The sequence below is a fragment of the Mustela nivalis genome (genome assembly GCF_964662115.1).
Source record: "Mustela nivalis genome assembly, chromosome: 15".
NCBI classification, from domain to species: domain Eukaryota; kingdom Metazoa; phylum Chordata; class Mammalia; order Carnivora; family Mustelidae; genus Mustela; species Mustela nivalis.
Genome location: NC_139034.1, coordinates 21,666,545 through 21,694,481, shown reverse-complemented (window position 1 = coordinate 21,694,481; position 27,937 = coordinate 21,666,545). Strand labels below are relative to the sequence as shown.

General features: G+C 37.1%; 1 protein-coding gene across 4 annotated transcripts in view; it reads left to right on the top strand.

Annotated features, from left to right (window-relative positions):
• Window positions 1-24,452, top strand: part of ALG5 (ALG5 dolichyl-phosphate beta-glucosyltransferase) — a 40,252-nt gene extending 15,800 nt beyond the window's left edge. For all 4 annotated transcript variants that reach the window (XM_082700466.1, XM_082700467.1, XM_082700469.1 and 1 more), the window contains 4 exons: window positions 9,830-9,889; window positions 16,059-16,210; window positions 22,101-22,186; window positions 24,250-24,452. In XM_082700466.1, coding sequence (XP_082556592.1) covers window positions 9,830-9,889; window positions 16,059-16,210; window positions 22,101-22,186; window positions 24,250-24,365 — 414 coding nt within the window. In that variant the 3' untranslated portion in view covers window positions 24,366-24,452. The remainder of the gene's footprint in view (window positions 1-9,829; window positions 9,890-16,058; window positions 16,211-22,100; window positions 22,187-24,249) is intronic.
• Window positions 24,453-27,937: the final 3,485 nt, after the last annotated feature.

Genomic DNA, 27,937 nt, shown 5'->3' with positions numbered 1-27,937 from the left:
TTATAAATAGCCAGTCATTGCTCTCAGAAGACTTGCACTCTGAAGCTAACACTCATAGAGGAATTAGAAGGAATCTTCTTAATTATCTAATTCAGTTGTTGGCACACTTTTTAAATTTTTATTTATTTATTTATTAGATTTTATTTATTTATTTGACAGACAGAGATCACAAGTAGGCAGAGAGGCAGGCGGAGAGAGGGGAAGGGAAGCAGGCTCCTGGGTGAGCAGAGAGCGCTTTGCAGGGCTCTATCCCAGGACCCTGGGATCGTGACCTGAGCCGAAGGCAGAGGCTTTAACCCACTGAGCCACCCAGGCGCCCCTGGCACACTTTTTCTGTAATGGGCTATAGAGTAAATATTTTCAGCTTTAAAGCCATATAGTCTCTGTTGCAACTACTCAAATCTGGCGGTAGCACAAAAGCAGACCTAGATAATACATAACTGAATGACCATGTCCGTGTTCCAAGAAAAGTTTATTCACAAAACCAAGCAGCAGGCCAGGTTTGGGCCACGGGCTATACATTACAAACCCTTGGTCTACTTCAATCATTTATCCAACATTGGAAACTTTTTATAGCTACCAAGTGATCTTTCAGTCTCTGCTTGCATAGTTATAGTGATGCCCAAGCAGCCTGTCAGTCTCAACTGACTTACAAAGTTCCTCTTTACATTAAATGCAAATATGCCTCCTTTTAATCACCCCCTTTGGTTGGTTCTGTTTTTCAGAGTGACACAAACTAGTGTCCTGTACTTCTTTGTGACAGCCCTTTAAAGAGGGAGCTGATTTCTGTGTGCTCTTCTCTATTTTAGGCTGTCAGTAGTTCTTTCAGGTTTTAAAACAGAATATTTCTTTCTGTCATCATCCTGATCATTACCCACTGAGGGTGCTTCAGCGCGTGTGGATCTGGTTACCACATTTACATAGTCACCTCACATGGCCAACTCTTCTGTATGCATTGCCATTGCACCTTGTCTCCCCATCCTCAAACTGGCACAAATGTATCCTCAAGTTGTGTTTGTTTTGCCTTGTTTTATTTAGGAATGGAAGTGTGACTGCATTAAACATTAGCATCAAAAATGTTCGATTTGCATTTGTCAGGCTGTAGGACTTTTTCCCTATCTTTAATGTAATTGCCATTCTGTTCTCAATTCATTTAAGTCACAAATTTGATAAGCATGAATCGTATATGTTCCCTTAAGACCTAGTAATTGACTAGAACAGTTCTGGAAATAATGAAACCAGAACGTGGGTTCCAAAGTAGTCAAATCCTATAATGGCTACATAACTAACTCACTAGATGGCAGTAGTTAGCTTCAGTATCTTCTGTGTTAGTGTGTTAACTCTCCAGATGTAATGGCTTCTAATGTTTTCTCAGCTGATACTATTTTTAATTGCAAGAAAAAGAAAATTTGTTACTACTTTGTGCTTGTATTTCCACTTACAGTGCTGGATAGATTATCCTTAATGTATTTAGAAAAGTTACTTACAATTTCTTCTCCAAAGAAGATCTTTTAAGATTTTAAACTAAACCTTCAACACACATACCTCTCAGTCTGGAGTGATTGCTAACTAATGTCCCTAAATGTTCCTTTGTCTTTAATATAGTAGTCCTGGGTTAAGTTTGGTTTGGGGACCCTAACACTTCATACATATATGCATGGTTTGGTTTTTCCTTAAACGAGAATATGACAATTACTGTTTCTCCTCTTTTTTTGTGGACCGTGGGCAAGTCTAAGAGCCAAGTATATCTGTGTCACCTTCTCAGATGGCCAAGCATCCAAAAAAATCCCTTAACTTTCCAAATCATTTGTTTTATAGACCCGGCAGTTACACAAGCATTTTGCTGAGATCTTTGTGAAAATCCAAAAAGGCAGAACACAAAAATTAAGAAAGATAGTCTTGAAAATGTAAGAAGAGGTAGATTTTGCTCGGTGGAACTTTCAGGACAGTCTGTCTCAGCAGATCACACAGTGAAGGACACGAGCTTCCTACCAAAGCAGGTATATAATGCCAACAAACCTGGTTTGAAAGTGGGTATCTCTTAAGAAAAGGGAAAGCAAACTTTTTCTCTAAAGGGCCAGAGGGTAAATATTTTAGGCTTTGTAGATCACATATGGTCTCTGTTGCAATACTCTTTTTTTTAACAACACTTGAAAAACCATTCTTGCTCATAGATCATGCAAAAGCAGGCAGTAGGCCGGCTTTGGCCCAGAGGCCATAGGTTACCAACCTTGTTCCAGAAGACTGAAACCTTAACGTTAACCAAAATTTTTGCTGACCACAAAGATTTTCATAAATTTAATATCCTCATGATTGTCAAGAGAAAATTCTCTTAATTTAAAAGGCAGGAAAGGACAGTTGGGTGGTCAGTCGGTTGAGCATCTGATTCTTAATTTCATCTGGGGTTGTGATCTCAGGGTCGTGGGATCCAGCCTCCCTGCTTTAGGATTGTTTTCCTCTCCCTCTGCCCCTCCCCCTGCTTGCCCACCCCCCCCCCAAAATAAATAAATAGATCTTTTAAAAATAAAAATAAATTAAAAACTCAGGGAAATGGGGCACCTGGGTGGCTCAGTGGGTTAAAGCCTCTGCCTTCGGCTCAGGTCATGATCCCAAGGTCCTGGGATCGAGCCCCGCATCGGGCTTTCTGCTTGGCGGGGAGCCTGCTTCCTCCTCTCTCTCTCTCTGCCTGCCTCTTTGCCTCCTTGTGATCTCTGTCTGTCAAATAAATAAATAAAATCTTAAAAAAAAAAAAAAAACTCAGGGAAATAATTAGGCACCTTTCATCAAATAAAAAGAAAACAAGAATAAAGTTGCCAGGGCGCCTGGGTGGCTCAGTGGGTTAAGCCGCTGCCTTCGGCTCAGGTCATGATCTCAGGGTCCTGGGATCAAGTCCCGCATCGGGCTCTCTGCTCAGCAGGGAGCCTGCTTCCTCCTCTCTCTCTCTCTGCCTGCCTCTCTGCCTACTTGTGATCTGTCTCTGTCAAATAAATAAATAAAATCTTAAAAAAAAAAAAAGAATAAAGTTGCCAAATTTATCAGGTGAGTCTGTGCAGATTAATGTAATATTTTTATAGAACAAGTTCAAAATAAGAACCAAAAGGTTTAAATAATTCACTTCCATTGATTCAATAATACATATCCCTTGATTCAGCTTTGAGAAGTTTACCTTAAGGAAATAATTAAGAATGTGTATAAAATAAATTTCCAAGGATTTTTTTCCTCATTTTAAAAATATATTTAATATAATTTCTTAGAGGAAACATTAGAAATGATTTAAAGTGTTAAATTAATTGTCATATAGAATGCTATTCAGCATATATTATTAAGTGAAAAAATAAGTTTTAAATATCTGGTATCTATAGAGATAGCTGTAGCCCTATCTAGTTATCTATCTAATAAATAATGTATTAATATCAGTTGTCTTTGGATAGTGGGAGTGGAGATATCTTTTCAAAGTTTTATTTTTCTTCAGATTGATTTTAAGTTACTTCTGTACCCAACATGGAGCTCAAATTCACAACTCCGAGACCAAGAGTTGCATGCTCTTTCCAGTTAACCCAGCCAGACACCCTTATTTTTTGTTTTTAATAATGAACATTTACTGCTTTTGAGAAAAAAGAGGGATAGGATTTTTTTTATCAAAACATAGTTTTTTAATAAATAAAACTTTTTCTTAACTCAGTACTTCACTTTATATGCTAAGTTTTCCATTTCTGCCCACCTTGGATGAATATGATTAATTTTACTATCTGACTTTTCTTTTACTAATTTCTAAATTGTCACAACTTTATTTCTGTATATCCACCTCATTTGGAGTTACATTTACCTTTGGAGTACTTATGCCAATTCCCATTTCTACTTCATATGTTTCTTTCTTTCTTTCTTTCTTTTTTTTAAGATTTTATTTATTTATTTGACAGAGATCACAAGCAGGCAGAGAGGCAGGCAGAGAGAGAGGGGGAAGCAGGCTCCCTGCTGAGCAGAGAGCCTGATGTGGGACTTGATCTGAGGACCCTGAGACCATGACCTGAGCTGAAGGCAGAGGCTTAACCCACTGAGCCACCCAGGCGCCCCCACTTCTTATGTTTCTTAATTGTGGGTGTGGAGCTCAAATACTCCTAGGTTCAGACTGCATATAACTTTGGGCCAGTTAATCCACCTACCTCATTTCCTTATCACTGACAAATGGACAATAGCCCTAAGTTCATAATCCTGAGATAATGATTAAAATTTTAAAAAATTTATGGTTAATTGTTTAGCATATGTTGAGCACTTAATATCCATTACCTCTAATTATTAACATAGTCTTTGTGCTTGATTTTTCAGAGCTAATTCTAATGTTACTACTGATAATCATTGATATAAATTAACACTATTTAGTTCTTCTAGTCTATTCCTTCTCTCCAGTGAATTGTGAGGAAATACTTAAATGGAGAAGTACTAGGTAAGAGATTCTGATGGAGCATTTCTTTCTAGAAGACAATATGGTACCACTTTTTACCACTTTTAAAAGCTACCTGGCATAGTAACTGAAGTATTCATTTCAACACCCACAAAAAAATTAGCAATACTCTGAAAGAGGCTTAAAAGAGACTTCATGTTTACATACATTTTCTAATACGAGCAGTTTTAAAAGCAAGACTATCTTTTCCTGAAGAACAGCTAACTGTTCTTTTTTTTTTTTTTTTTTAAGATTTTATTTATTTATTTGACAGACAGAGATCACAAGTAGGCAGAGAGGCAGGCAGAGAGAGAGAGAGAGAGGGAAGCAGGCTTCCTGTGGAGCAGAGAGCCCGATGCGGGGCTCGATCCCAGGACCCTGAGATCATGACCTGAGCCGAAGGCAGCAGCCCAAACCACTGAGCCACCCAGGCGCCCCTCAGCTAACTGTTCTAAAAGCTGTTTAGATGAATTCCTTATGATGGAGAGGTCAATACCAGGGATTCAGTTCTTACATCAGAACCGCAGATATACAAACTTCTCCTAAAAGCTTTTAGAGACTTACACTGAGAGAAAAAATTTTGAATGAAAACCTTTGTTGTTTTAATTTGTTTTTAGTTTAATTAAATGGCATTTTTTTAAATTAAATGACATTTTAATTCTACTCAGTCTCTGAAAGGTAGGAAGATGTCCTTTCCCGCCCCCTCCCCCATGTAATACTCGGTAACATTGCTGCTCTTCTTGGATTTTACTTTGAAGCTTATTTGCGATATACTGTCTGAACTTTTTACACGATTCTTCCTTAAGAAAAGCATTCTCTGGGGCACCTACCTGGGTGGCTCAGCCAGTTAAGCCACTGCCTTCAGCTCGGGTCATGGTCTCAGGGTCCTCAGATCAAGTCCCCTTGGGTAGAGCCCTGTGTCTGGCTCAGCAGAGAGCCTGCTTCTCCCTCTCCCACTGCCTGCTGCTCTGCCTGCTTGTGCTGTCTCTCTGTCAAATAAATGAACACAATCTTCAAAAAGAAAAAAAAGGAGAGAAAGAGAGAGGGAGAAAGAAAGAAAGAAAGAAAGAAAGAAAGAAAGAAAGAAAGAAAGAAAAGCATTCTCTCCCTTCCTGGCAAAGTACCTCTGCCAGAAAAAGGGAAGAAAGTATTCCTACTACTAACTAGTAGGCAAAGTATGTAACCATACTTTACAATACAATACAATAAAAAATACAATAGCCACTAAAATTTCACCCAAGTTTACCTCTTTATTATAAAGAAAAGAAAATTAGATCACATGTGGTTATATTTTCCCCTTATAGAATTAACAAATTTAAAATAAGAATACTTAGAACTGGCAAGGATTTGATGAAGTAGTCAATATCATACCCATTTAGTGGTAATATAGAGAGCCTTTTAAAGAATAATTTGGCACATAAACATTTAATGTTCAGTTTAGTATTCATATGTTCAGTTTAGTATTCTGCTTCTATTACTTTTTCCAAAGTAGGAGATCCAAAACATTCATTTTTTAAATGTTCATATGTTCAGTGTAGTATTCTGCTACTATGACACTTTTTCCAAAGGAGGAGATCCAAAATACAAATTGAGTTTTATATTCAAAGATGTTCTTTTGGTCACCTTTCTAAAAGCAAATTAGAAATAGTCAACACATAGGCAACAGTGAAAATATGGTGAATCATTATGGTGAAATATAATATTGCCCTCACCATTGACACAAAAAAGAAAGACAGACATGCAATTCTGCTAAAGTTCTTGAAAAGTAAACCTGAATTTTATCAAGCTTCTAACAACCAGTTTACAGGAAATATAGGAGACAGAGGAACATGATAAATGTCAGCAATGTGAGTACAGTCCACAAAATCCAACATCTGGGAAATTCTACAAACTAATTGCATAGTTTCTTCAACAAATAGAGTATAAGAAGAAAATTAAACCGAAGTGGGGGGAACACACGGGTAAAAGAAACATCAACTAATTTGTATAAATTTTATTTGGCTTTTGATTCAAATAAACTGAAAATATTTATGAGATAAGTGGACAAATCTGAAAACTGTACCTGGTGGTATTAAAGAATTATTAATGTTTTAGTTGGGATAGTGCTATTTGTGTTTGAAATATACAGCAATTTATAATGGGATGCCATTATAATTGGATGGGATAGTGATGAGGAGCTTTAGAGGAAGCAAGATTGGCCATGCATTGGTATTTTTTTTCATGTATTAATAATTGTTTAGCCAGATTATGGGCACATGGGGGCTTCATTTTCCTAGTCTTTCTGCTTGTGTGTATTGTTTGAAAATACTTATAATAAAAAATTGAAAAATAATGAGTTGAATGTAAGAAATTTTTAGGTTATTTTGAATGATAAAACTGATATGTAGGTAAATTTCAGCTATGGTTTTAAATGCAGAGGGGGAGAAAACACTAGGAAATAAATAAAGTACTATAAACGACTGCGTTTAGGTAGTGAGATTAGACATGACGTTTTCTCTTTATAATAAAGTTTTATTATAGGTAAATTTATATGCTTGCCTTTTTTCCCCCTACAATATGCACTTTCAGTTTTGTTTATTTTGATGAATAATTCAAAAGTCAAATGGCACAAGAAGATACACAGTGAAGGGAGGCCTGTCCTTCATTTCTCAGACACTCAGTTACTCTAAGAAGTAACCCGTGTTAATTTCTTATATATCCGTCTGGAAGATGTATATGTTTTCTTTATTTAAAAATGTGAACTGTTACACTATTCAGTGTTCTCTTGTTCCACTTAACAATGTATCCTGGGGATTGAGCCATATTTATACAGCTAAGTCCTTCCTCATTCTTTCACGGTGTCATAACTAATGCCTTTGGATAGACATGCAAGTTTGCTGCTTCAAACAACACTGAAATGATTAACCCTACTTGAAAGTCCTTTCATACATAAGAAGTTTATTTAAAGGAAGAATTCTTAGTTGTGGAATTGCTGGATCAGATTATATGTGTATTTGTAGTCTTGATAATTTTCATATTCCTGTCTGTTGGGCGTGTAGACACGATATGGTAAACACGGATAGGTTGTATTTGCATTGCTCTTGGGATACATGTGATTGAGGATGTTTTCAGTTGTTTAAGAGCTATTTTCACTTCCTCTTTTATGAACACTGTATTCATAACCTTTGCCTCTTTTCCAGCTGAGTTATCAGGCTACTTTTATAATAATTCATAGGGGCACTTTAGCATTTTGGAAATGATCCTTTTGTCTATAATATAAATTACCAATATTTACCCCCAATTTATGTGTCTTTTAATTGTTTTAAAGATTTAATTTATTTGAGAGGGAGAGACAGAGAGAATAAGCAAGTGAGAGAGAGAGACAGAGAAATAAAGCACCAGCTAGGGGAGGGGCAGAGAAGCAGACTTCCGGGTGAGCAGGGAACCCAACACGGGACTTGATCCTAGGACTCTGGGATCAAGACCTGAGCCAAAGGCAGATGCTTGACTAACTGAGCCACCCAGGCACCTCTATGTGTCTTTTAATTTTGAATATGCTTGGATTTTTGTTTTACCGTACAATTTTTTAAAAATTCATTGTCAAATTGCTTTTTCTTTCTTTCTTTTTTTATTTTTTATAAACATATATTTTTATCCCCAGGGGTACAGGTCTGTGAATCACCAGGTTTACACACTTCACAGCACTCACCAAAGCACATACCCTCCCCAATGTCCATAATCCCACCCCCTTCTCCCAAACCCCCTTCTTTCTTTCTTTTTTTAATATATATTTTTTTTATTTGTCAGAGAGAGAGTGCACACAGGCAGGCAGAGTGGCAGGCAGAGGCAGGGGGAGAAGGAAGCTCCCTGCCAAGCAAGGATCCTAATGTGGGATTCAATCCCAGGATGCTGGGATCATGACCTGAGCCGAAGGCAGCCGCTTAACCAACTGAGCCACCCAGGCATTCCTCAAATTGATTTTTCTTCTAGATTTTGTGTACTTATGCTTTCCTTGAGATCATTTAAAAAATTATTCCTTATATTTTACACTTAAATCTTTCATGTATCTGAAATATGTCCTACTATTTAGTATGAGGCTCAGGTTCAGCTTAATTTGGTTTCCAAGTACCTACCTAGATGTCCCACAGCATTTATCAGTTCATCTTTTCCCTACTGATTGAAAATGTCATCTTTATCATATTCTAAGTATCCATATTGTGTGTGTGTGTGTGTGTGTCTGTGTGTGTGTGTGTATGTATGTGTCTGGCCTTTCCATTCTGGTCCATGGATTTATCTGTTCACATTCTAATACCTTTGTTTTAATTACTATAGCTTTATAATATATATTAAATCTTCATTATTAGAATTTTCCTGGCTCTTCTGGTTCTTTATTTTACAATATTAACTATAAAAATAGCTTATCAAGCTTAGTGAGAAATTATTTTGATATTTCTATTGGTATGACCTTAAATTTAAAGATTAATTTTAAAAAATAAAGATTAAGGGCACCTGGGTGGCTCAGTGGGTTAAGCCGCTGCCTTCGGCTCAGGTCCTGATCTCAGGGTCCTGGGATCAAGTCCCACATCGGGCTCTCTGCTCGGCAGGGAGCCTGCTTCCCTCTCTCTCTCTTTCTGCCTGCCTCTCCATCTGCTTGTGATTTCTCTCTGTCAAATAAATAAATAAAATCTTTAAAAAAAAAATAAAGATTAATTTTAAGGAGGATTAATTTTTGATACTGTTATCACATCTGCTCATCCATGATTATGGTATACCTTTCTATGTGTTGGGTTCTTTTATTTCCCTTGGTAGCTTATACATGTGTTCTTTATTTAGGTATTGCCACATTTTTTGTAAAGTTTATTTCCAGAGTTTGCTTTCTTATTGATGTTACAAATACCATCTTCTGTTCTATTTTCTGATTGTACATATGCAGACTAAAGTATTATATATATATCTTGATCTGTGCCCACTCATCTTCTTAAATTCCCTTAATATGTGTAGTAGTTTTTCAGTTGATAATCTTGGATTTCCCAGAGTATAATGATTATGTATAATCATAGCATTTACAGATACCTTTTTTTCTAATACCACTATTTTTCCTTCTAACTATGTTAATACAGTATTTTTAATTAGAAGAATCACTTAAAAATAAGAATTTTCAAGTCATACATGCCCCTAATATCTACCCTGTTGTCCTCTTAGTAAGCATAACTAGGCTTATTGAAGCTGTATATATTCTGAACACCTAAGTAAACCTTTAAAGATATTAAATGTAAGAAAAAAAAAGATATTTAATGTTACTTTTTTAAAAAAAATCAGTATCTTAAAATGAGATAATCTCATTGAAAATAAATATTTTTAGTAATGATATTTAATTACTGAAAAATCATTTTATTGCTTTTTCCTCAGGAACAAATGGCTATTGCATGTGGATCTCGAGCACATTTGGAAAAAGAATCAATTGCTCAGGTGAGGCTTTCACTGACAGCCATGATCAGCAAGTTTCTTTTCTCTTTTTTTCATATTCCTTAGCAAAAAAATAAGCTTTCATGTTTAATCTCATAAAAATAAGTTTGCTTTCAAAGGAAGAAACATTTTTAATAATTAGAAGGTTTGTGAAAGCACATTTAGGAATCAAATTTTTGTGTTACTATTTTTTAATGAGTGTACAAAAAGGATGTGGACGTCACTTTGACTTAGGATGCAAGCAGCTCTTTTTTATTTTTTATTTTACGATACTAGATTTTCCATTCAGTTCTAATATAAGGCAAACTTCTAAATGATGCATTTTAAACCTTTCAACTTGCCTTTAGTTTTTCTCATATTGGCACACTTTAAGTACTGTATTTTGGGTTTCATTTAAAGTTTTTTGTTTTCTTTTTTTTTTTTAACTTTATTCCTCTTAGAAAATTTCTGCACCTTAAAATTTAACAAGTTGTGACTGCCTTCAATGAAGACATTAAATTCTTCATTTTATAATTTGTATATTAGGCTAGAAAAGCTGGAGTAACTTGGGAGGGGAAATATATTAAAGAATTATTCTGTGCTTTTTTTTTTTTTAAGATTTTATTTATTTATTTGACAGACAGAGATCACAAGTAGGCAGAGAGGCAGACAGAGAAGAGGAGGAAGCAGGCTCCTTGCTGAGCAGAGAGCCTGATGCGCGACTCAATCCCAGGACCCTGGGATCATGACCTGAGCCAAAGGCAGAGGTTTTAACCCACTGTGCCACCCAGGTGCCTTGTGCAATGTTTTTTAATTATTTTATTTTTTCACTTAAAAATCTGGGTCCAGTGTGTCAAGCCCAGTAATTGTCTGTTATATTCTTTTTCTTTTTTTCTTAAGATTTTATTTATTTATTTGACAGAGAGAGAGAGAGAGATCACAAGTAGACAGAGAAGGAGGGGGAAGCAGGCTCCCCGCCAAACAGAGAGGCCAATGCGGGGCTCGATCCCAGGACCCCGAGACCATGACCCAAGCTGAAGGCAGAGGCTCAACCCACTGAGCCACCCAGGTGCCCCTGTCTGTTATAGTCTTAATGTTTCATCTACTAGAGTGCCCAAATAAATCAAGAATAAAGCAATATCTTTCAATGCAAGATCAGAATTGCCTGGGAAGTTTTGTTTTGTTTTGTTTTAAACATGCATATTTCTGAGCCAATCCCAGACACACTGAATCAGACTAGAGGGATAGACCAGGGACCTGCATTTTTTAACATTTTCCCAGGTCAACTTAATCCATACCAGAGTTTGAGAACCAGTGGAATAAAAGGCTAAATTTTTCCCTCAACAATTCTGCAGTAAGATACAAAGAAATAATAATTTTTTTTCAAGATATACTGATGGCAGCGTCATAGAACCTCTTAAGGATTATGCTCAAGATTCTTCTTTCCTTAAGAAATAAATTAGTATCTTCAGTATCTGATCCAATGTTCTGTGTCTGTATGGACTCTCTATAGTATTTGGAAAAGGTAATCTGTTAACCATAAAGAGTATCATACTACTAGAAGTTAAAATTGAAAGAATGGTTAGTGGTTAGCTAGTGCAGCTTCATCACTTTACTGATACACAAGGGAGAAGAAAAGGAAAAGTACATGTCCAAGATTGTTTTATAATTATACAATAGAAACTATAAAATAAAATTTCTCCTGGATGGAATATCTTGCAGCACATAAGACATGATAGTGGACACTACATAATAACGCAGGAAAATATCCAAAATACTAGATTGTATTAAAAAAAAGATTATAGTATTGTAAATACAGCATAATTACTTATGTAACAATATCTGTGCAAACAAAAATACTTAAGACTATGCTACTATTAATTTAATGGTTTTAATGTATAATTTTTTTCCTTTTTAAAAAATGTAGGAGAAAAGAAGGATAATCCCTTTGGTGAAGCTAAAAAAGATACGGCAAAATAGGAAGCAAGAGAGTAACAATTAGGAAGCTAGTGAAATAATCTCTAGGCAAGAGATAGCTGGGACCTGTATTTATTGTTCGTGGCAGGAGAAAGGAACCAAGTTTTTGGTTTTGTTTTTAATGGTGTAAATTCTTTTCATTTAGAACTTCCATTAGTTGAAAATTGAATTTTTCCTGGCAATAATATTTAAATACGACTGTGGTATTGTCTAAATCTCCTTTGTATCTAGTACTGCTTTTAGTCAGACCTCAAGGGATCTATCCCAGGATCTATGTATTTATCATTTATTTTGTCATCCATTCATCTGTTCCTCCATCTCTAAAACCTAGTGGTTGATGACGTACCTTTGAAGCCCACAGAATCAGCTGCTTCTCTGTAGAAAAGAAGGACAAACTGATCCACTGGCGAGAAACCTGCAGTAGTCTACTGCAGATGTTATGCATCACTGCTGCTCAGTAGGCTTGTAGTTCAGATCCTGTATATTGTAGAACCCTACCTGCCTTACACAAGTTCATTTCCACCTGCCGCACGTGCGAGGAAGTGCAGTATGGCCTTCCCTTCCCGGGCCACTCCAGTTTTCTCTAAAGATGCTATACACAGTCTGAACCCTTGCATATGGTGATCAGTCTGTGGACAGTGAGAAGATTACAAAAGAATTAATCAAGATAGTGAACAGCAACTTCAATAGCTTAATTGTATAGTTTTCAGATCTCTCTTTCCTGAATACTTTTAGACATATCCTCTGTTAATCCTACCATCTGTCTGCTGCTCTCTTGGAAGACAAACATGACACAGCACCACTGGAGTCCGTACCATCTTCAGTGTATCCACATGCCCATGTGTTCTGTATAATAGTTAGAACAGGGATGTTTACACTGTCTTGGCATTCTTGGATTTATCGTTTTTAAAGGATTCAAAATAGACTCTGTTAGTGTTTATTTGATATCTTTAAATTTTCTTTGAAGAGTCTTGGCTTAAATCTTGGGACTTCTTTTAATTTAAGATGATTTAAGTATCATTCAGCTTTAAATTTCATCTGAATTCCTTGTTTACATTGCATTAACATTAGAGAGATTATTGTTAATATTAAAGTAGTGAGTGTCTTTCTCTTCATATTTTAAATGTCTACTTCAGAAGTTTTTATAATGTTACTCTACAACTGTTAGTTTCATTGAACTAACTCTGTTCCATAATATATTTTTAGAAGTCTTGTAAGATATTTTACAAGGTTATAAAAATTAAAGGGAGATACTCTTGTTTGTAGTTTACCTTGTTATGTTTTAAATATGTTAGAAGTCAAATAAGGTCTTCATGTGAACCCCACGTGTTTCTGTTTTTTAAAAAATAACCCATTATCTTAAAGCAAACAAAAATCTATTAAGATCCAAGCAAAAGTAGTCATGGGATATTTTCATTTGGTAACCAGTAAGCTCACCTAAATCACATTAAAAATCATTCAAGGAGAATAGTTTATAGGCATTATTTTTTCTACCTTTTAATTTTAATTTTTCTATCTTTCAATTTCTATTTGTTCCTTTCCTAAGCATAAGTGCTCTTTTGGAGGTTTAATCAGTCAACAAGTATTTATTGGAAATATTTTATATGGAAGGCACTGAGCAAGCTGTTGTGAGATTACCAAAGTATTTTAAGATGAGGTTTCTGCCCTATCTGCTTAGAGAGGTAAGACTTATTTACATCAGAACATAACTAACGATTCCTGGTAATAAATGGGAAGTGCTAGATCCTTTCACAAAGTTTATTTTACAGTTTACAAACATTTTGTCTAATTGCTCTTCCAAACTGGTAACCAATCTATATTCCCACTAGTGGAGTACTCCCTTTGCTCCATATCCTAACAAAAGATTTAATGCTTTGATTCTTTTTAGCTTTTGCCAGTTTGACTGGTGTAACATGGCATCATTCTATAGTTAAAATTTGGTCTTATTGGTCACTAATGAGAATGACCATTGTTTTATATGTCTACAAGTCTCTTTTGGGTCCTTTTCTGTGAGCTGCTCTTAGACTGTGTCCAATTTGCTTTATGACTGTACTTTTTATTTTTTATTACTAAAGAGTTCTAAAATGTTAGCTTTCTAATGTAGAAAGAATGGATGCTAATCATTTTTAATTACATGTACTGCAGATATTTTGTTTCACTGTGTTATTTGACTTTTTCCTTTTTGACATGAAACATAATAAAAACACATACAAGTATACACACACACACACACACACACTTAAAAAGAAATTTGTTTCACATACCTGCCCTATGTAATACACAAATGAAGTTGTGGTCAAGAGGTTAAAAGTGAGCTCTCAAGCTTTCTTCCTTTATTAAAAACATTTATTGAGTTCCTGTTAATGTCTGTTCCAAACGATTGGCTAAAGGCTTGACTGTTATCTCACTTAATCTTTTTTTTTTTAAGATTTTATTTATATATTTTTTGAGAGTGAGGCAACGGCAAGAGAGGGAACACAAGCAGAGGGAGTGGGAGAGAGAGAATAGGCTTCCCGCAGAGTGAGGAACCTGATGTGGGGCTCAGTCCCTGTACTCTGGGATCATGACCTGAGCGGAAGGCAGATGCTTAACAACTAAGCCACCCAGGCACCCCTATCTCATTTAATCTTTACAATTACTTTGTGAAGTGGGCATTTTCTTTCCCATCTGATAGATGAGGAAAGTGGGATGGAGAGAGTTGAAGTAACTTGCTCAAGGTCACCCTCCTAATTATTAATGCAGCCATGGTTCAAATACAGATTTGCTCAGGTCAGTGGCTTTCTCTGCTTTGTCCTGGTATCACTTAGTCATGTTTCTGTTTGATGATGATAGAAAAAGCCAGTAAATGAAGAATGATACTAAAGATTGCAGTTCTAAAAAGCAAAAACCGAAAGGAGGAAGAGAAATATTAAATAGTTTGAAATAGTAAATGTTCTACATAGACTCTCAGTAGGTTGCCAATGTGCATATATAGTGTTATCATTCCATGGATTTATTATGCTGTAGAAAATTTTTTTTTTTTTTAAAGATTTTATTTATTTGTCAGAGAGAGCGAGCGAGAGCGAGCACAGGCAGACAGAGTGGAAGGCAGAGTCAGGCGGAGAAGCAGGCTCTCTGCGGAGCAAGGAGCCCGATATGGGACTCGATCCCAGGACGCTGGGATCATGACCTGAGCCGAAGGCAGCTGCTTAACCAACTGAGCCACCCAGGCGTCCCTATGCTGTAGAAAATTTTAAGAGCTCCTTTATTTTAATCCTAAATAGAAGAGTCTTGAATACAATGATAATTAATGATCTGTTATTTTTATGTTTTAAAGTTTGCAGTACTTAATAAATAATGGAATATTATGTCACATACTACTAATAAAATTAATTACTAATAATGTGAATATTCAGGATTAAAGACTACTTAAGTTGAATATCCAAAGTATTAAGAAACGTAATCATTGAAATCTATTTATCAGATATGTGTCATACCTAACCGGAGAGACTATTCCTTCTTAGGCTGTGACTTTTGTGACACTCTGCTATACTTCTTTGATCAATTCTCATTAACTAGGCATAGAACTTTAGGTTTAAATCATAGTGTTTTATATCTCCAAGATATCCCAATAACTGTCACCTTTTTAAAAAATATTTTATTTATTTGAGAGAGCAAGTGAGTATAAGCCAGGGGGCAGGGTGCAGAGGGAGAGGGAGAAGCAGACTCCCCGCTGAGTAGGGAGCCCAACCCCTGGCTCGACCCCAGGACCCAAAGATCATGACCTGAGTTGAAGGCAGCCGCTTAACTGACGGAGCCACCCAGGCGCCCCATCTGTCACCTTTTTGAAACTGAAATATATCTGGGGCAAAGAGGCATAAAATGTATAGATGAATGAGATGCTCTCCTTGCTCCAAGCAGCCCAAAACAGTTATAGTATGCTCCTGGTAGATTAAAGCCCTGACCTCTCACAGGTACTGTGATTCTTGTCTGATTCTTCTTGAACCTGTGAGAAAGGAGTAACCATTTCCCTGGTACCTCTGCCCTGCTCTAAGCAGTAGGCACCCTCAAAGTTTCTGTAATGTACTTCACCAGTGAAGCTAATGAAACAATGGTGTTCTTAAGTAAGATCTACCCAGCCAATTAAATATTAAAATACAGTTGTCTATAACCAGGTGTTTTCAATGGTCCTTTATAAATTAATGGAAAAGTCCTTTATATTTTCTCTTTGTTTCAGCGTTCTTACTTCCGTACTCTGCTCATGTATGGGTTCCACTTTCTGGTGTGGTTCCTATGTGTCAAAGGAATCAGAGACACACAGTGTGGATTCAAATTATTTACTCGAGAAGCAGCTTCACGGACGTTTTCGTCTCTACACATTGAACGATGGTAAGTTCCTGACCAGATGTACAGGGCATGTCTCACACAGCAGCTCCTCCACATCATGAGAAGCAGCCCTGTATTCTGAGAATGAACACTGAGCTTTAAACAGAACTGACACCTGTATGTGTAAAATTAATCCATATCTTTATTCTGTTACTGAGTTAGATCTTATTTTCAAAATTTCAAACTACACATGTGGCATAAAGTTAATTTATTCACCTTAGTTGTGGACAGTACAAATCAAAAGTCCTGAAAACATCCTGTTTCTTTAGGCTTCCGTATTTTCCTTTGAAGAGAAAGAAAGCTCAGAAGTACAAGAATGGAAGAGAGCCCCTCCTTTTTCATTTCCTTCTTTCCTTTTCAGTAGTAAGTTCCCTCTCCAGCCTGTGACCAACCAGTCTTTCGACCTCTGCATCCCCTCTACCTTCTTAAGAACTTCATCCTGTTCGCTTATTTGTCTTGTCTTTTCCTGTCAACCACATCTTTCCCATCAGTTTCTAAAACAAGTTTAAAGTTATCTTGCTATTAAAAAAAAAAAAAAAACTCTCGGGGCACCTGGGTGGCTCAATGGGTTAAAGTCTCTGCCTTTGGCTCAGGTCATGATCCCAGAGTCCTGGGATCGAGCCCCACATCGGGCTCTCTGCTCCAAAGGGATCCTGCTTCCTCCTCTCTCTCTGCCTGCCTCTCTACCTGCTTGTGATCTCTGTCTGTCAAATAGATAAATAAAATCTTAAAAACACAAAAAACAAAAACTCTCCATTGACACCACCCCCCAGCTCCAGCCCTCTTTCACAGCCAGCCTTTTCTTGAAAGAGTGCTCTGTGGCTTCTGTTTTCTCTCTTCCCACTAATGCCTCATCCCACCTGAGTACGGATTTTCCCATCCCTCCATCTCAGCATCTAGGGACCTCCGGTCATGAAATCCAGTGGTCAAGTTTGATATGACCACTTAGTGTCTTAATTAACCCATCAGCAGTGGTCTGTACTTCTCAATGCTCTCTCTTGACAACCTGGTTATCCGGCTTGTCGTTATCCCAGACCTCGCCTCAGCTCTCCGCCTGCTTAGTGAATGACACGGATACACAGGAGCTTGAAGCCTTGCAGTCTGCTCGGATATTCCCCACAGCCCCTCCATATATCCAGTCCATGGCCCCGGCCTGTTGATTTTAGCTTTTATGCTCCTTTGCTTCTCTTCATCTTCTCTACCACCATGCAGGATGCCATTATTGCTGTTACTGTAACCCAAGGAGTCCTTTCGAATTTAAAAGTGATCAGATCCACCTCTTTTGCTTAAAATCCTCAGTGGCTTCTCAGTGCCTTCCTGTGGGCTTAAGAGGTACAGAATAATCTGTCTCCCCATGGGGACCCTTCCTTTCTCAACTTCTTCTTCAGTTCTTCCTTAGGACAACCAACACTCACTCTCCAAACCAGATCATCAAGGTATACTTATAAGGCTAGGCATGCAGGTGCCTGGGTGGCTCAGTTGATTGTCTGCCTTCAGCTCAGGTCATGATCCTGGAGTCCTGAGATCCAACCCTGCATGGAGCTCCCTGCTCAGTGGGGAGTGTGCTTCTCCCTCTGTCCCTCCCCACCACTCGTGCTCTCTCTCTCAAAAACAAATAAATAAAATCTTTAAAAGAAAAAAAAAAAATAGACTGGGCAGGCATCTCTGATTCAAAATTACAGACCTGTGGGGTGCCTTGGTGGCTCATTCAGTTAAGCATCTGCCCTCTTCAGCTTAGGTCATGATCTCAGGGTCCTGGGACTGAGCTGCACGTCAGGCTCCCTGCTCAGCGGGGAGTCGGCTTGAGATTCTCTCTGCCTCTGCCTCTCCCCCTCACCAAGCGTGCTCTCTCTCTCTCTCTCTCATAAATAAATAAAATCTTGGGGCACCTGGGTGGCTCAGTGGGTTAAAGCCTCTGCCTTCGGCTCAGGTCATGATCTCAGGGTCCTGGGATCGAGCCCTGCATTGGGCTCTCTGCTCAACAGGGAGCCTGCTTCCCCTCCTCTCTCTGCCTGCTTATGATCTCTGTCTGTCAAATAAATAAATAAAAATCTTTAAAAAAAAAAAAAAAAAAACCTTCATTTAAATAAAGGTCTTTTAATGGATAGTAATAAAATGGATTCCTTGCAATGTACTTTCTTCTGAGGAATACTTCTTTTTTAAATCAATGTTATGCATGTTAATAACTTAAAGTCCATTCCATAAGGCTTATACTAAAAAATCATTCTCCCTTACCCGATCTCCCTCTGTCTCCAATTCCTACTCCCTATTTCACTCTCAACTCTGCTGTTTCTTTGTGGTATTTGCTTTATTCAAAATAATGGGTTTGCATAGCTCTGTCTCCATTTTTCACTTTTAGATATTACTTTCCAAAATAAATCAACAGATATGTACGTAGTTCTCTTAAACCCCCGTACACCCTCCACATGTATCCTCCTAATGCAGTTTCTACATAATTTGTGGTTAGATCACTACTGGTTGGTATAGCTGTGTAAAGGTAATTCGTATTTGAGCCAAAGTGTGATATGATTTTATTACCTGTCCTGTAGTACTTTCTGTTTTCCTAAAGATAATAAACATCTGGAGTTTCTGTCAGCCTCTTTACTGTGGACCTGTCACTTAGGCTCACACTCCACGTGGAGTAGGAAGTATGTCCATATGGTCCCGTTGCAGCAGGTCACGCATCAGTTTCACCTTTCTCTTGGAGACATCCTGTCGGCTCTCACCTGTCTAGCTGTTCTCTGGCCTGCTGCACAGTTCCTGTTCTTCCTTTTCCTTGTTTCACACCACGATTGCAGTAGAGCACATCCTGTTAAACTTCCTAAACATGAGAAAGAAACCTTGAGACCCTGCATGTGATCCTGCCTTTAGTCTCCCCTCACATTTGCCTAATAGCTGGAGAAAGCATTCTAGGTTGGAAATCATTTTTCCTCCGGATTTTGAAAGCATTGCTTTATTGTCTTTGGCATCCAGTGTTTCTGTGGAGAGGTCCACTTCTGACAGTAATCTGAATCTCAGTTCTTTGTCTATGCATGTTGTTCCCATCTCCTTTTGGAAGCTTTTTCTCCAGTGTTTTGAAAGACCATGATTTCCAGGACTTAATGTGGCTCTTTTTCATGCGTCTTGTTGAGCATGCGGTAGCTGCTCCAGCTCTACAAACCTGTACCCTTTTTCTCTTCCCACCTGTAAAACAGATGTGGAACCTCTGTCCTCACATTTTCTAGTATGGTCCTGAAAAGCTCATCAGAAGCTGTGTGCATGGGCAGAGAACTCTGATCAACTGGTTGATGTCACTACAGACTAAGTAACAGAGCCACTTGGTGTGGGAAACTCCCAGCTGTCACTATCTTTTGGGCTGGTTGTTTTCACGTTTCTTGTTTCTTGATTTCCTGCCTGCGATATAGAAGCCTGGCTGCCAGCATTCACAGCACGAACTTGAGGAAAAGAGAACCTCCTAGAGATTTTCTGTGAGCCTTCCCTTTTGAACACCCCCCCACCCCGCCGCCACAACCGCCACTTACAGACATCACCTGCAACGAGGCCAATGATGCCTGATCCTTTGGGGGCTCTGCGGGTGCCACTCGTCCATTCTAGGACGAATCACAGTCTGTATTTCCTACTTAGCAGTTTACCAGCTACTTTCCAAGTTTCCGGTATTTTTTTATTACTTTCATCTCTTCTGTGTTTATTCCATGATTGTTGTTTTCATTTTAGTGGGATTTCAGGAGGGAGCAGTAGGGTATGTGTGTGTCTGCAGTGTTTAACAGACTATCGACACGCTCTTTGTTCTTCATGAAAATATCTCTGAGCTCACAGCAATACCAGGAACTGAGTAACAAAAGAAAACAGTGGCTCTGCCCTCCCTACATCTGCAAAAACACATGAAGGCATCTGAGTTGGAAACTAACCCTTATACTGTTTCTGTACAATAGCATAAGGCTCTATCTAGAAATACTTGGTATTTTAGTTATGTTTTCTTTGGTAACAGATTGGTCTCTTATAATATGGTGATGTGAACTATACTTTTTTTTTAACTATATTTTTAAGTAAACATCTTCATTTCTTAAAATGGTAAAAAAAGAGAAGAATAGAGTAAAAGTATAGTAGAAGACGACTAGCCCTTTCAATTTTTTAAATATAAATTCAATTAATCAGTGCTTTTTTCTCCACTCCTTTCTACTCATCATTCTTAAGTTGTTTTATGTCTTTGATAAATTACTATATGCTGATATCCTTAGAACAATTAATAATCTTATTCAGATTATTGAATATCATTGGAACTAATTCAGCATTTTAGGTATTTTTTTTGGTGTTGTGGTAAAGGAGAGAATTAAGGGTTAACAAGGCTTAATATTCAAATAATTTCCTCCTTTCTTGAGTGTCCCAGGCTAGTTAACAGAAGTTTTACACAGTCTTCTTAACACAAAGAACGCTTTTGTAGATGGTTTTTTCATCTTAAGTAAATATTTTATTAGGATAAGAAAACGCATTAAGTGTTTTTTTAAAAAAAATAGTTTTCATATTGAATTATCCAAATACTTGGGATTAAACTAGCCACAGAATGGACAGTAGTAGTTTTGTGGCCAAGAAGACAAAGCTCCAAAATTCTAGTTGTCTGGGATCAGGAAAGCAAACAGAAGTGGGTTTTAGGTATTTTCTTGTTTGTGCTAATTTTTTAAAACCAATCCCTGAAGTCTGAAGTGTGTTCCATGCAGTCTAGAAAGTCGGGGCAAGGGCTGCTTAACAGAACAAGATGAAAGCCAAACAGTAAAGGCCTCCAGCACTTTCGGTTACAAGAGATGAAGAAGGTTTCACAGGCAGTGGTGCTTCTTCCTGAGCTCACTGCCAGTGAGAAGAAGAAACTGGTTTCAGAGAATCTGTAAGCAGAATCCAGGAAAACTTCTAATCAGGATTCAGAAACTCTAGGGTAAGCAGATTTCACCTAAACCAAGAGGTAACTGAGGAGGAGCTTTCAGAGCCTTTCATAGGGAGAAGGAAGGATGAACTGGTAATTCAGACTAGAGATGATTTTTAACAATGCAAGTTAAAATGAGATAATATATGTAATTCCCGTGTATGTATGTCCTTAAACCAAAGAGTATTTCAGACTAATCTAAAGTGCCTTTTCATTGCAATAGCTGGCAGTACTATCTTGCCCAGAATGGCACGGGGAAAGGAAAAGGAGAAGGCAAGTCCCTAGGCAACCCTGTATTTCAAAAAGAAACTTTGGGGCACCTGGGTGGCTCAGTTGATTAAGCATCTGCCTTTGGCTCAGGTCATGATGGTGGAGTCCTGGGTCAAGTCCCACATTAGCTCCCTGCACAGCAGGGGAGTCGGCTTCTACCTCTCCATGTTCTCTCTCACCCTCTCAAATAAGTAAATAAAAATCTTTTTAAAATAAACAAACAAATAAATAAACCTTGACCCTTGGTGGTAGAGAAATATAATCAAGCAACTCTAAAGTGGCTGGCAACATTTTCTCCAAGAGATCCTCAGAGTTCTGTTTTATTAGCTCTCTGAATCAGTTGAAAATGCTATCAATTCTGTACCTTGAGCTAGTTAAGCCTGGGATTGAAAACCATCAATCTTGAAAAGTTGCATGATTAAATTTTCTCTTAGAGCCCAACAGGCCAATTTTATCTCTAGGAGTTTCTGAGTTATGATAGAGACACCATATTTCTCATTTAGATGTTATACAGTGACACACTAAATTATTTACCTTGAAGCTCCTGAACTACTTAACCTTTTATATGACCTATGAGTCCAACTTTCAGTTTTACTCTATAAGCTATATATCTGCCTTATAAATTTCTGTAAAACATGCCAAGGTAGAGATTTAATTACACTCTCTTTGTCTTTTTAAAAATAAAAATCAATATATTTTCTGTTTCAGGGCATTTGATGTAGAATTACTTTACATAGCACAGTTCTTTAAAATTCCAATAGCAGAAATTGCTGTCAACTGGACTGAAATTGAAGGTATGTTGTTGGTGTTACCACTGATCTTAAGTGGCGGGGGGGGGGGGGGTAGGCAACAATACAGTTGTGCAGCAAAGTTAGCTGGCTGCCCCCAACAGGGCCTACTCAGCTGACCTGAAAGGGGCAGTTCCATAGAAAATTCTTCTCCTAATCCCCTCCATCCTCCAAATGGCTTACTGCCTTCTCTCTCCCTGCAGTCTCTTCCTGGGGTCTTCCGTAGGCCTACTACCCAGCCCAGGAAATTCAGTAAAACTTCTACAGCAGACAGGATCATGGCAATTGAGGCTAGAAGCAAGGTTGAGAAGTCTTTGAGATAAATTTTGTTTGCATCCCCTTTTATTTAATATTATCTTATTTCATTGCTCAGTCGATACTGAGTACCTACAAGCCACCATGCAGAGCTAGATAAGGAATTATAGTTGTTTTTACTCGAAATGTCCACAACCCATTCAGAGCCAGTCTTTAACTGGTATCTGTACATATATCCAAAAAATGTGAAAATCTCTAAGATATCTCATAATGATAAATCTATCATAATTCTTAATAATTCCTGTTTGAAGAAGGTTATAATTTGTAGAGCTTAAAATATATTCTAGTTTTCTCCTTCGCTTACCTTAGAATGCTCCAAAATTAATTCACAGTGTGGAAGCAGTTAACAATCACCTGGAGACTTTCATAGTCACCCCTCCCTTGCTGGGCATGGCCCCCATAGAAAGTCATTGTTGATATGCCATTATTGTTCTGTAACCATGGATGTTTAGGAGAAGGTCTACAGATCATTCAAACTATATAGTCTAGAACAAATTCAGACCTCTTGGAGTCTTGCTGAATCAAAGTTAACTTAAAAAATTTAACTACTCTTCCATAGTAGCAGCCTGGATCAAAGGTGATTAAAAAGCCAGTAAAAGATTGCTCAGATTTTTAAGAATCTACTATGTTGATCTATGTTGATCTATGCTCAGCATAGACTCTGTGGTAAGTTGAAGTAGGAAAAAGTAAAAAATGTGTTTCATATTTACAACATTTGCTCCTGTGCATTTCAGAGATAGTTGCGTATTACTTTTCATTAACCGGCATTCAGTAAGTAGTTCCATGTTAGTCATTCCCAGAATCCTTGGCCATATACCCTCAGTCCCTATAAGTGAGCCATCTGAAATCTCCACAATTTAGATCCTTTCCAGTTTCATTTAACTGCCAAGATGTTTTGTTTTTGTTATTAGAGAAACCACTAAATTCAGCTTTGAAGATGTTTAATTCTTTTGTAAATGATTGAAATAAAATTAAGGTAGATGTGTTAATTAACTTGACAATGGTAATCATTTTACAGTATGTATATATAAGTATATACATGTATATGTATATATATATCAAATACATACATTCTGCACTTTAAATATATTTCAATTTTATTTGTCAATTATATCTCAATAAAGTTGGGGGGCGGAGAAGAAGAGGAAGAAGCTAGAGTATTTGGGCTTAAATCTAGAAAACTGTCAGTGATTAGTATTTTGATACTGGCCATGACTCTACCATCTAGCACCCCAGTTCCTGTGACCTGCAGTCTCTCCTCTTGACTTAATATAAAAAGCAGTTCCATGGGATAAAGTCAAGGCATGTAAGCTTTTAAAACATGCTCCAGGAGGCAGATCTCCTGGAGTCAGCTGCACGTGGCACTCTGCCATTAGGCCACCACTGGGCAAGAAGATGTCCTAGCTAAGATGGTATTTGTTTTAGCTGTTTGAGAGTCTTTGGTAGAATTAGAATAAAAACTGGGTTTTTATCTAGGATTTCCCAGATTATTAATTTATATTACATGTGGAAATGTACCTGCTTCTCTGCAGTACATGAGACTGAAAAGTAGCATGTAAAACATGAAAATTTGTCCTAAAAAATCATTTTTTAATATACCAATGAAAGTAAATATATATGCATACATAATTTTAAAAATAAGGTGACTAGAAGGTCACAAATGTCATGTAGACACACTTCTAAAATATAATTTTAAAGTGATATATTTTCTCCAGAGTTTACTTAATTCATTTTTAATTATTTTTAAATCATAGGTTCTAAATTAGTTCCATTTTGGAGCTGGCTACAAATGGGCAAGGACCTACTTTTTATACGACTTCGATATCTAACTGGTGCCTGGAGGCTTGAACAAACCAAGAAGATGAATTAGGTTATTTCCCATCTTTGTATTCTTATGTATCAGTGTCAACACATTTCATTTGAAATTAAAATTTTAAATAAATCTGGAATAAACGTATGCCATTGTCTGCCTTTTGGTAATTTTAAAGAATTAACTGCCACAACTAAAAATGCTTATACCCCTTTTGGACCAAAAAAATTAAAGGTATTTGTAATGAAGTCAGATTTTCTTTTTGCTTTGGCAATTTAGTTTATTCAGATCAATTATCGTTATAATTCTGAGAAATGCAACTTTTAAACAGAAGAGAGAATCAGTTATTCCTACTCTGAAGTACCTGCATAATTCTCATGAACTTAAGTAAATATAAACCACAATCATGTATCTGTGCTCAGAGGTTTAAAAATCAAATTAGCATATGTTTAAATATATATGAATTTATCAGTATTAAATCCATATTTCAACTTCTTCAATTCTAGGAAATTACATGTTAAGGAAAGGATACAGGTTTTGTCACAAAAGCATCCACTTCCTTATATAGTCTTATTTCTCTCCTTCCCAGTTTTACTGACCGATGCACTTATTCTCTTACCTCTGGGCAGTGCCTTGCTCTTGAGTTCATGTTATTAGAAACTGGAAATTCTTTATTAAGAAGAGAAAGTTTTGGAGGTGCCTCACTGGTTCAATTAGTAGAGCATATGATTCTTGATCTTGGGGTTGTGAGTTTGAGCCCCATACTTGGTGTACAGCTTACTTAAGAGAAAGAAAGTTTTGTAATATTAATAAATATTTACACTTAATATCAGAAGCCTGTGTTTTTGAGTTACTACAAAGATTAATGAATAGCAATTGTAATTTACCCCTAAAATTCAGAATTAGACTTTCTGATATTTCAGAGAAACTAATAATAATATCTAGCATTTATTGAATATCTAGCATTTATTGAATGCTTACTATATGCCTGCTACTGTTCTAAGCACTTGGTATATAATGATTCACTTTAATTTTTTGCTAAAGATTTTATCTATTTTTTGTCAGAGTGAGAGAGAGAAAGCACAGGAAGGGGAAGCAGCAGGCAGAGGGAGAAGGAGGCTCCCTGTTGAGCAAGGAGCCCAGTGTGAGACTTGATCCTAGGACCCTGGGATCATGACTGGAGCTGAAGGCAGGCACTTAACCAACTAAGCCACCCAGGCGTCCGTCCCTTCACTCACTTTCATAATGGAAGAGGAAACAGGCATAAAGTGGTTACTTACCAAGGTCACATAGCTAAGAAAGTGGAGTCATGATTCTAGCTCCTGTAGTTTGGGTCCCAAGCCTACACTCTAATGATTATGTTACTTCAGTTTCTGAAACTAAAAATTGGAGATATCGGAGTAGAAAGTTTCAGAAGTACACTAAATAAAACATTTTAAGGACAAGACTTAGGGGCGCCTGGGTGGCTCAGTCGATTAAGTATCTGCCTTTGGTTTAGGTCATAATACCAGGGTCCTGGGATTGAGCCCCGCATCAGGCTCTCTCCCTCAGTCTCCCACAGCTTGTGCTCTCTCTCTCTCTCGTTCATTCTCTCTCAAATAAACAAAATCTTTTAAAGTAGGGGTGCCTGGGTGGCTCAGTGGGTTAAAGCCTCTGCCTTCGGCTCAGGTCATGGTCCCAGGGTCCTGTGATCCAGCCCTGCATCAGGCTCTCTGCTCAGCGGGGAGCCTGCTTCCCTTTCTCTCTGCCTGCCTCTCTGCCTACTTGTGATCTCTGTCAAATAAATAAATCTTTTTAAAAAATAAATAAATAAACTAAAGACAAGAGTTGAGTAAAAAAGTAAATAAGCTGAAAAATGTCTCCTCTCCAGAAGTTTCAACAACAGTGCTATGATCACATCTGCAGGAGACATTAAGTTCCTTGAAAACAGAAACCAGTTCTTACCTTAGTATCCCCAGCACAGTGCTTAGCCTATAGAAGACACTGACTGCTGATTAAGTGGATAAACAAACTCCACTTACTACCAGATTTTAAGAGCATTAAACTCCCTAAAAGAAAAGAACAAAGCAAGCCTTATGTAAGTAGAAATGATAGAAAACCAATAGGAGAAGAATGATATGAGCATTTAGAAGAGTTTAAAGTACAAACCTAAACCAAAAATAAGATCTTTCATGAAACTATAATAAAAATAAAATAATTTATAGGCATACCTTGCTTTTTCTTTACAAGTGAAAGCTTTGGTCACCCTGTGTTGAGCAAGTCTCAGTGCCGTTTTTTCAACAGCATTTGTTCAATCCATGCCTGTCACATTTTGGTAATTACAATATTTCAAAATTTGTCATTATTTGTTTCGGTGATCTGTAATCAGGGATTATTACTCACTGAAAGCTCAGATGATGATTATCATTTCTTAACAATGAAATAATTTTTAATTAAGGTGTGTATTTTTTTTAGATATAATGCTGTTACAAACTTAGACTACAGAATAAGGTAAACATAACTATTACAATAGGAAACAATAAAATTCATTTGACTCCTCTTATTGCAATATTTGCTTTATTGCAGTGGTTTGGAACCAAATCCATGATATAGCTGAGATATGCTTGTGTTGCTCTTTGCAAGCTAGTGATAAAAATGTGTGTTTAAAGCACATAGAAATTTTGAGAGGGAAGCATCAATACTCTTAGGTAGTTCATTCACGAACACTATTAGGAAAGGGTTCTGATATCCTTGATGCCAATTTACCTTTCTAAGCCCATATTCACCTAGGTTAACAGCATAGTGTAGACTCTGAGGCACTCTGTAAGAGAAAATGTAGTTTTTGTTGACATCATACATCATAAATTTGTAGATTTGAGCCTGCTAACAAAATAACAGGTAGCCATAGCAAAAGTGAAAATATCAACTATTTTCTACATGCATCAGCTTAGTCTCATCAAACAAATCTATCTTATAGGAATAATTACCCACATTTCAGAAATTAATAAATAGACTGGGCCCAAGGTCCCACAAGTAGCCAATAGTTGTACTTCTAAATAAAAAACAGAAAATATAAAGGATCATGGGACATGATCATGATTAAAACTGAGAGGATAAGCTCATTACAATCAGACAACTTAACCATTTATTTTTTACCTTCTGACTTGTTCTTACAGAATGTTTAATATGGAGTTTGACATGAAGTTAGAACTGTTTAACCAGTAATTCTATGTCTCTCCATTGTTATGTACTTCCACCATTCATGGTTGATTCTTCACTTCTATTTTCCATCTTCTTTATTCAGTTATAATTTCCTTAAGAGCAGAAACCTTGCCTTTTCTTTTATGTGTGTGTCACAGAGCATCCTAAATTGTGATTGTTCAATAAAGTTTCCTGAAATGGTTAGATAATGCCACCATTTCGATTCACTTGTCAAAAAAAAAAAATTACAAAAATGAGTTTATCCACTTTATTGTCAGCTAAACCCCCTGAAGTAGCCACCTAGTAGGCTGCTCTGTTCTTGTGCAATCTCGAAATCCATCAAATCTACAAATTTATGATTTCATTATGTTAACCCAATAAAGGACTCTATGAAGTGATACATTTGTAATTCACTGATTTTGAATAAAACACTAGGTAGTGGGGCACCTGGG